At 44.6% G+C, this 10,522-nt stretch overlaps 2 protein-coding genes across 2 annotated transcripts; one reads left to right on the top strand and one right to left on the bottom strand.

Annotated features, from left to right (window-relative positions):
- Positions 1–4,820: 4,820 nt before the first annotated feature.
- On the top strand, positions 4,821–6,614 carry CCR75_003271 (uncharacterized protein; the record flags this gene model as incomplete). Its single annotated transcript, XM_067961368.1, has 1 exon — positions 4,821–6,614. The coding sequence occupies one exon, from the start codon at positions 4,821–4,823 to the stop codon at positions 6,612–6,614; it is 1,794 nt and encodes a 597-aa protein (XP_067822050.1).
- Positions 6,615–6,896: 282 nt separating this feature from the next.
- CCR75_003270 (uncharacterized protein) lies at positions 6,897–8,084 on the bottom strand (the record flags this gene model as incomplete). Its single annotated transcript, XM_067961367.1, has 1 exon — positions 6,897–8,084. One exon carries the CDS (start codon positions 8,082–8,084, stop codon positions 6,897–6,899), a length of 1,188 nt encoding a protein of 395 aa, XP_067822051.1.
- Between the last annotated feature and the right edge of the window lie 2,438 nt (positions 8,085–10,522).

Raw genomic sequence — 10,522 nt, 5'->3', positions numbered from 1 at the left:
ATCACACGTAATTCCGCGACGCAATAGCAAGCGCACAGGACAAGCAAATATAATTGCGGACCGAAATGGTCGCAAAAATATTGAGCGCTTTAGAGTGGGTGATAAAGAACTATTAAGTACTGCTACCCTACCTAAAAATGCAATTTCTGTACTACCTGGAGATACTACGAAGTTGTTGCCGCGTTTCATTGAGCCCTTTACGGTGGTAGAAGAGGTTGGGGACCTAAATTATAGGCTCACCCTTCCCCGTATATGAAGACGCACCCCGGATCTTACGTGGGTCGTCTGAAAAGGTTTGTAGACCCAAATGAGGTCACATATCCTCATCCGTTTAAGGAGTTCGATGGTGACGCCGACTGTGAGTCGAGCGTCGTTCGGGTGAGGGGGACGGTGAAGGCGAAAAGCTATCGGACCGATGCCTCCCACCACGAACATGACTTCATGAGCGAGGAATATCACGCGAGTAATGCGGATCCCTCAGCATTCTCCTCTCAATAAGGTCCAAGCGAGTCTTCAGGCGTTCATAACCCTGACGAGCCTTCGCTCGAACATCAAAAACATCCAAGGTCAGTCGCGAGACTTGACCATCGAGATCCGCATATGTCGTTCAGCAGCGCTTAACCCCTGCGACTGAGTGGACGAAGGTAAGGCAGCCGCGAGTAGGTGGGCGAGATCGCTACTCCTATCGGGCGCCACCTGCACTGATGGATGCGGGTGGGAATCAACGCTTCCTTGTTGGAAGGTTGTTTGCCCACCGCTCCGTGAGGCAAGGGTACTATATCCTCGTCCAATGGAAAGGTTACCCGAAGAGTTTTGACTCTTGAAAACCGATCGATACCCTACGTATTGATGTGCCCGGCTTGGTGGCTGCCTATGAAAAGGAGCACCAGCTGAGACCTCTTCGCTAGTCTCAAATGGACTAGCAGAAGCAGCGTAGTGAGAAGTATCAGGGGGTACAGTACCACCCAAGAATTCTTTTTAACGCAAGCGGGCGAATTTTCTTGCTGCGACCACTGTTTCATCGCATCGGAATGTGGTTGAATGCGGCGCAGAAATTCCGCCTCGTATTGGTCGGGCGTTTCATTTGAACGCAACACGACCGGGATCGGAAAAATACGCCCACGCGATTTTGTCTGAGCCCTCCATGATTTAAAGACGCCATAATGATTATGTGCGTCTACAAGAGCGCACTCTAGGAGCGACGCTCTTGGCACGTCTAAACGAGGCCATTTAGATGGAGGAGGCATCTTTGGAATGCCACTCGCCACATAGCCGCGTTCTAAACGACTGGCTTGTGGCACCGACTGAGCACGTTCACGTGTCGTCGGCGGAGCTTTAGGCTCCGAATTTTCTATGTCAGAACCATTATGAAGTATGGTCTGAGCATAAGGCGTTGTGGTAATACCCAACGGAGAAGCGGCTGTGCCTTTATGAGCAGCGCTCCGAGCAGCGCTCTCATTATCTGTCGCTGCGCTATCCAGCGTAGACGACTATACAGCATTCGTAAACGCTGCTGTCTCCATGTTGCGAGCCATGAGAGAAGTTTGGAAGGGCAATAATGCCGCATCATCACTCCTCATGAGCTCGTTGTCCGCATCACTACTATGAGGTGACGGCAACGGTGTCGACTCATTGTAGTCGACAATGAGCGACGGATCAACATCCTCACTGTTAAAGTGGGATGGATCCTTTAGCCCTGTTAACGCGACAGCCGCAGTGGCTGTCTGCGTTCCGACTAAGGCATTTGACGCGGCCAGCGAATTAACGCGGCGCGTGCGCTTAGTGCGAGGTTGAGTGGGCGTCTTCGCAGACGACCCACCAACGTGGCCCCTTTTAGATGGCATCTTTGGCGCCGTGTATGGAAACACAGGTCGCTAGAGCGATTGAGTGAACTAGCGGCGCGTAAAGCTGCTCGCAATTCCTCTCTCCTCTTTGACGAATTTAAAAATATAAATTTGTTCTTAAAGGGGGGGATGGTGTAATGGGCTTAAGTTGCCCTAATGTTACACAGTCCCCATTAAGTACACTTGGTGTACTTAAGGGGATGGTCAATTACTAAATTATAGTAATTAGACCCAACACTCGGGTGAGGTGCACATTTTTGAACAACCCTTGTGTATGTGATGCACATGGGTGCATTCACATTAGGAGGGATGACGCCTAGCGTCATCCATGATGACGGCTAGCGGCGCGTACGCGAGGTATCTAGAAAGATATGCTCGCAATACATGTTAGTGTTATATACAGAGATGACATTTTGATTGGCAAAAATAGCTATTTATATTTAATTTGATTTAATATTAATCGATTTGAAAACTACCTTCTACTTTGTAAGTGCGCACGAGGAACCGGATTACCGCTCACGTGACGACACTTAACCAGAGTACTAAGTGCGTTAGGTGAGGTCGCTAACGCGTCCACCACAACTACCTCAATGCACGCAAGAGAAGACGGTCTAATCGCTTCCTCGCTGTGCAAAGGTGGGTGCCTAAGTAGAGCGTGGCCGCATCACGACGTGCCCGCCTACATGGTGGGGGCCTTAGCGACCCCACTCAACGCACTAAGTACTCTAGTAAAGTGTCGTCACGGAAGCGGAAATCCAGCTCCTCTTGCGCACTTACGAAGTAGGAAGTAGTTTTCAGACTGATTTATATTTGATTACAAAAATATAAATAGCTATTTTTTGCCAATCAAAATGACATCTTTGTAGATATCATTTAATATGTATTGCGAGCGTATCTTTATAGATACCTCGCGAATCGGATGACGTTAGGCGTCATCCTCCTAATGTGAATGCACTTATGTGCATCACATACACAAGGGTTGGTCAAAAATGTGCACCACACCCGAGGGTTGGGTCTAATTACTATAATTTAGTAATTGACCATCCCCTTAAGTACACTAAGTGTGCTTAATGGGGACTGTGTAACATTAGGGCACCTTAAGCCCGTTTCAAACCACAACTACCTCACTGCACGCAAGATAAGCTCGTTTAACCGCTTCCTCGCTGTGCTAGGGTGTGTGTCTAAGTAGAGAGTAGCCGCATTACGACTTGCCCGCCTACAATCAACTAGATAGAAACAGAAAAACTTAATTTTATTTTATAGAGGTCACTTTAAACCTTCTTTAAAGCAAGTGTTTTAAAGAGTCTTCCTCTGCACGTACTAGTGTACGCGAAGTGACGTGAGGCACCACTCGCACTGAAGCAGTGCGAAGTGGACTTGCACTGAAGCAGTACAAAAACTGGAAATATTGTTCGGAGCCCCTTCATATACATCTGGTAATCAAAAATGAAATTTTAGTTATTCATACTAGGTATCAAAAAAAGTACTATAGGAAATATGATTAAATTCGATAAAAAAAAAATTGTATAATTATTTTAAATAATCAATATAAACCTTTAGGGACTCGTATATTTGGGCACAGCCCCGTTTCAATATAATTAGGTTCCTCTGTTTCTATCTATATAAACTAACCTATTATATAATACTACAAAACATGTTAATAAAGTTTTATCTGTCTCTCTCTTTGCGAGCGTCCAATGCTTACTGTAGGCGGGCACATCGTAATGCGGCCACGCTCTACTTAGGCACACACCCTAGCACAGCTAGGAAGCGGTTAAACCTGCTTGTCTTGCGTGCAGTGAGGCAGTTGTAGTGGGCGCGTTAGCGACCTCACCCAACACACTAAGAATTCTGGTTAAGTGTCGTCACGGGAGCGGTGATCCGTCTCCTCGTGCGCACTTACCAAGTAGGTAGTAAATTTCAGACTGATTTATATTTAATCGCCTATTTTTACCAATCAAAATGTCATCTCTATAGATAGCACTAATATGTATTGCGAGCGTATCTTTCTAGATACCTCGCGTAACGGATGACGCTAGGCGTTATCCCTTCTAATGTGAATGCACCCATGTGCGTCACATGCACAAGGCTTGCTCACAAATGTGAACTACACACGAGTGCTGGGTCTAATTACTTTAATTTAGAAAATGACCATCCCGTAAGTACACCAAGTGTACTTAACGGGGAGTGTGTAACATTAGGGCAACTTTAGCCCGTTACAAGTGCTCAGTGACATATAGTGACCTAAGTGCTTTCTTCGAGTTGCTGATATCTGTTGAAAAATCTTCTTGTCAACGGCTTATTAAGAGAGTCAGTACACACAGAAGTCGACGAGAAGATTTTTAAACAAGTATTAGCAACTTAGATGCGTACAAAGTTCCCCTTGGTATCAAAATCCAGTTGACGACGCCACAGCTCGAGTGCAAAATAAACAAACAAACGATCTGGGCAGCTTGCAAGAAACGCCGCTCGCTCTATTTGTTGCACGGATACTCAAATCCTGTTAAAATCTATTTGCCTTGTAATTTGGCTGCTTCCCGAATTTTGCAAATGAGCACTGCGAGCATTTTTTTCGAATTTTAATCTTCATGTTCGGCACTTGCTTCACAAGTAGCCAACAAGTGCAGCTACCCAAAATACTGCGGCTGCGAGTGCATATTTTAGCCTGATGCGCCATCGCTCTTCACATCTATAGCAATAATTATTCTTTTCATCCTGCCACTGTTTCTCGAATTGTCAGTGGCAATTCGTTCGAAACCAGACATGCGCGGCTCTCGAACTTTAGTCCTCACCCACGAGTTGACTTGAGTGAGCGCATGCTGAAGCACCAAAGCTGCCTTAGTGCTTGCATATTCTCTCTTTTAGTAGACGCCAAGAGGCTATCGCCATCACGGACGTTTCTATTGGGGAAGAGTGATGATCAGTAAGTTGCTTTTAGTGTGGTTAACATAGATTTCGACCCAGATCTCTGTCAAAATGCCACCGAAGCGCACCTCTTCTCGTTATGGATCAACACAGACGCCACCCAATACTCCTCAAGGTGCTCTTCGCGTGCGCATATTTATACTCTACTCTTGTATTGGGCTGTATTTACTGGGCACCGTGATGTGGGGCATCGGTCCCAGCGCCTCGTTCTCAAATTTCGGCAAAGGTGCCAACGTTCACTGGAGGCGGCAGTTGCGACGGCAAAAATGGAAAGACACGTACGATAATAACGTTGGCATGACAATCAATAGGAATTGGATGGAACAGCTCTTAAAAATGGACAGACCGCCTGAATTGCGCTGCATCGGCTGGAAACAGACCGATAGTTGTAACCTCCCGGCAACGGAATTGCCCACGCGAGATCGAGGCTGTGACCAGTTTGTACGTGGTGGAGCCGGAGGTTATTGTGTCATGGAAGATGATGCTACGGGACAGAAAGTTGAGGTCATGCATACAGCGTGTGGGACACTTTTCCCTAGTGTGGCGATAAGTTGTCGCCATGGAAGCGACTTTGTACGCTTTCAATGGCAAGTGGCAAAACTTGCCGCAGCGATCCAACACGAGAGAGAAAGTGCGGTTCACGATGATAATTTGAAACGTACGAGACATCGTGAGGGCATTGTGATGGTCATTTATCCAAAGCTTTTGGTGAGTGCATATGCTTCGATTCGTACGTTGCGGGCGATTAACTGCACACTGCCAATCGAATTATGGTATTGTGCGTTTGAAATGGATATGGGAAACGGGACCTCATTGCTGGATGGCATTCCTAAGAAATTACAACAAGATTATGGCCCGGTGACGCTACGTGCCATTATAGATGCGCAAGTAATAGGCTTTAACTCGAAAGTGTATGCTATCACCAATAGTGAGTTTGAACATGTCCTCTTTTTGGATTCAGATAACGTCGCTGTCCGAGATCCAAGTTATCTATTTAACCTGCCGGAGTTTGAGCAAACTGGAGCAATTTTCTGGCCGGATTTTTGGCATCCAGGTCACACAATTTTCAACATTCATGATGACTCGTTGCTATGGGAGCTCCTTGACATGCCGTTTATCGATATGTTTGAGCAAGAAAGTGGGCAGCTATTGATCGACAAGACGAAGTGCTCGGCACCACTGCGGATGCTTAACCTCTTGGCTTTTCATGACCCTAATTTATTCTCTCGATACAAGTTGACGCATGGTGATAAGGATCTTTTTCGCCTTGCGTGGCTCAAGACAAACTCCCCATTTCATATGATAGCATACCCACCAGGAATCGCTGGTACAGTGCGCGCGACGAAATTCTGCGGTATGTCAATGGTCCAGTATGATACAACTGGACAGGCATTGTTCTTGCATCGTAATGCTAGAAAGATAACCGGAGGAATCGAAGCAGAGAACACACCAGACGAGAAAATCTGGACGCATCTGCAACGTTTTCGTTATCGTGCTTCTTCGCTTGAGGTGCGAGATCTTAAGGCAACGGTCAAGTCGCACCTAAAATCTAGTATTAAATATATGGTGGATGCCTCACTGAAACCGTCGGATGTTTTGATAATATCGTACCAGCAGCTGTGCAAGAAATACAGTATCCAGATTTATGGTGCTTCTCCGGAGTTTCACAAAGCTCAGTGGTGCTACGGCCAGCCAACTGTCACTGCACCCATGTACAAGACCAGTTTGTTGAAAGAGACGGCATTTTTCGGCTTGGAGGATATATTGTTAAATTTTGCGAATGACGCGGTAACATTGTTGTCAAAATCGGCAGTAGAATATATCGCGGATAGTATTGTATATTAAAGGACCCCTAGCTTGCAAAAGTATGTAAATATCTTATATTGACATAATGACAACAGAAATTGTCGGAGTTGCACGCAATGATATGGAAATGAAGATTTTAAAAGAACTTGCACTCTAAGAAGGTACGGATTAAGTTTCGTAAAGTATTTCAAAGCTCCTGGACTGAAATAGGCATCAGAAATCGATGACGCAATCGAAAATATCATGCTTTACTGTATGTAAATGCTTCAATACTGTTGATGAAATTGCTTCTGCGATAAAAAATCTCAAAGTCTGTCAAGATCAGTTGACAAGATCGTTCGGCTCCTTTTTATTCGTTCGAGTGATTTGTGCGGCATTCATCGCATACCTGCGCAAGTCTGTCTCGAGGTTACTAAAGCTTAAATTTGCAAAAGGTTGAAAGTAAAAGTATTTGTTTTTCATCATCATATCCACCACACCATAGCATGTCTGGCCCTTTGGGAATCCATCAAGAGCTACATGTACGTCAATCTTGTAATGGTTTCTCTCTGGTGCCGTACGAAAAGAAAGCAGATGAGTCCAATAGATTGCATCAGGATACCCATCGACTTCCGGAATATCCAAAGTGGGCATGAGCGAAATTGAGGCTTTCTTTAATTTCTCTCTAGTTTCCTCGATCGTGTGAATGACGCGTTCATTAGATTGGGATAGCAGCCGTTCTGGAGTCACAGGAAGACTTGTGGCAGTCTTAGGATGCACTCGTTTCAATTCGCCTGTGAGCTTGCGGGTATTTCGATGTAGGAATAAAACGTCGCCATAAATGTCGTGTTGTGCCATTGCAATACCGCAAAACGAATTATTTATAGCCTTACCAGCAACAGCTGGGGGCACGTCTATCATGTAAAAAGGTAACTTGAGTTTTAGCCAAGCAAGTCGAAACAAATCTTTATCTCCGTGCACCAATTTTAGATTTTTGAAAAAGTTGGGCGTATGAAAGGAATAAAACTTGACCAATTCAAGCGCAGCACCATGTCGTCGCCGGTCAATAACCAATTGTCCACTTTCCTGTTCAAACATATCGACAAACGCTTGATCAAGCAGCTCCCACAGCAACGACTGGCTGTGGATGTTAAAAATCGAGTGTTTTGGATGCCAAAAATCCGGCCAAAAAATTGCACCAGTGTCTGTAAACTCCTGCGATTCAAACAAAAAACTTGGATCTCTGACCGGCACATTATCCGAGTCAAGAAATAAAATACTATCAAAGTGACTGTGATAAATTGCAAACACTTTTGCATCAAACCCTATCGCCTTCTTATTAATAATTTCACGGAACGTCACATTCCTGTGCACTTGCGCAAGTTGGCGCAGCGGTGCCATCGAATAAGGAGCTGCGTCCATCTCTTTTTTTCGGTACCATAGCTCAATCGGCAACGAGCACAGCAAGACTTCTCGAAGCGCTCGGATTGACGCATAGGCACTCGGCACAATTTTTGGGTACACTACCATTACAATTCCCTTCGACTCTTTTTCTGAGTTCTTGATTATATTTGGCAGAAGGAAGGTAGAGTTAAGCGCTTTGCTTATTGCATCATTCGCAATTATTGGAAAATTGAAAAAAGGTTCAGCATCGAATCACCGAAATTGGCCTCCCGAGCGCACGCTTCGGCAATATCTTTGCATGACTCGAAATCTCTCCTTGGTATGCTTGTCCTCCACCTCACAGTATCCTGACTCCATGTAAGGCACCAGCATGTGACATGGTTTGTCTAATTGTGGCAACCTCGAGCCGTAAGGACTGCAACTATCTGTCGCTCGCCAGCCGACGCATCGGAATTCTCGAAGTCTCTTTGGACCTTCTGGCAACATTTTCACACTGCGAGCGTGCTCTTCCGCTTGTGCTGCTTCACTGGCCACTGATTGGAAGTTTGATATTGCTTGAATAGTGTCGAGAGCTCTATGCTTAGACCAAAATACTACCACGAATCCGCAAATGTACAGGATACCGCAGTAAAGTATCAGACGTGACCACCGATTCGATAAAGCCGATGAAATTGTTTTGGGTTTATCATGGTGATGCAGTATTAATGGAAGTGGAGTTAGCGAGGCAAGGCTCGAACGGAGGCGGCTTGAACTTTTGGCCATTGCACCGCTTCGCACAGAGACACTGGCTGTATAAGTTGAACAAGGTAACGTAAATTGTGTATTTACATTTTATGGAACAAATTTGTCAGAAAAATAAATTGAAGGTTTTTTAAGTTCGAATATGATTTAAATTTATATAAAAATAATCACTTTTCGCTAACCACCATTTTAAGAACTATTTAAAATATTAGGATTGAACGTACTTTCTCTCGCATTCCGACGAACGCTGTAGCGGAGAAACCTCGCTCCTAAAGTCAGAGGAAGACTTTCAGGCTCAGAGAGTCACTTAGAGACCGAAGGAAACATCAAAAAGCGTCATAGATTGATCGTCGAAAGCTCGTTTCAGCACGCAATGCCACCAATATCTTCGGCAGTCCAGCATGCTAACATTTTACTATGGCCGAGTAGTCTATTGAATTTATGGCTTTAACAACTCAGAGTCGCAAACCATTAAAGCTTAGGGAATCCTTGTTTAAGGGATTCATGGGTTCGTAGAACCAAGTGGTAACTAGCGCCCTTGGGATATACTTTAGAAAGGCTTTTATCTCTTACAGACCAATGCGCAAGCCTTAGAAAAGAACTTAACGCTTTAAAATCAAAAGGCAAAATGCACTTTATTCAATTATTTAAATCTAAGAACCTTACCCTAGCTAAATTAAAATAGATTTTGGCCGCCGGATTTATATCTGGCGGCGACTACATTTGTTACCCAAAATAAATGGGATTTATGTAACTAACTATTTTAGAATAGGATAAAAGGGTATTTAACCCATAAAGTAAATTTACCACAACAACGGTTCTCCTACCGATATGTGCGCAACGAAGTGCCAAACCCTAATCTTTCAATTTTATCGACTTGCGTTCATAGATTCGTTTAACATATCCGTAGCATCGTTGTCCCTGATGGCATTCACTGAAAAGGTTAAATGTACTGAGCGCTAAACACTGCTCGAGAGGTGTCGGAAACTTGAAAATCTTTCAGCAGTCCAATGACCGTCACTACGCCGCAAGAATTAAGCTTTTTTAATGACATGCTGCAGAAGCCTCAATCCATCGCCTCGTTTCGGTTTAAAAACAGAAAATTTTTGTGCAGGCGACTTAGCAAATCACATTTTTTTTTAATCATTACCACTGCTAAAGGTCAATGTTCACGCGACGAAGAGCGACAAGAATGAGTTTTGACAATATTCGCCATTCAACGCAAAACGATTTATTTTTACGCCAGCGCAAGTGTAACAGGCTAGAGTTGCCCTAATGTCACACAGTTCCCGTTAAGTACATTAGGTGTACTTAAGGGGATAGTCAATTACTAAATAATAGTAATTAGACCCAACACTCGGGTGTGGCGCACATTTGTGACCAACCCTTGTGGATGTGATGCACATGGGTGCATTCACATTAGAAGAGATGACGCCCAGCGTCATCCGTGATGACGGCTAGCGTCATCCGTTACGCGAGGTATCTATAAAGATACGCTCGCAATACATATTAAATGATATCTATAGAGATAACATTTTAATTAGTAAAAATAGGTATTTGAATTTAATTCTATTAAATATAAATCAGTCTGAAATTTACTACCTACTTGGTAAGTGCGCACGAGGAGACGGATTACCGCTCCCGTGACGTCACTTCACCAGAGTTCTTAGTGTGTTGGGTGAGGTCGCTTGCGCGCCCACCACAACTACCTCACTGCACGCAAGAGAAGCAGGTGCAAACCGCTTCCTCGCTGTGCTAGGGTGTGTGCTAAGTAGAACGTGGCCGCATTGCGACGTGCCCGTCTACAGAGCGTGCAGATGATC

The sequence above is a fragment of the Bremia lactucae genome, assembly GCF_004359215.1.
Source record: "Bremia lactucae strain SF5 chromosome Unknown BlacSF5_NotPlaced_18_SHOA01000004.1_1233567bp, whole genome shotgun sequence".
NCBI classification, from domain to species: domain Eukaryota; phylum Oomycota; class Peronosporomycetes; order Peronosporales; family Peronosporaceae; genus Bremia; species Bremia lactucae.
Note: the sequence above shows the minus strand (reverse complement) of the source record. Positions and strands in the feature narration are given on the sequence as shown.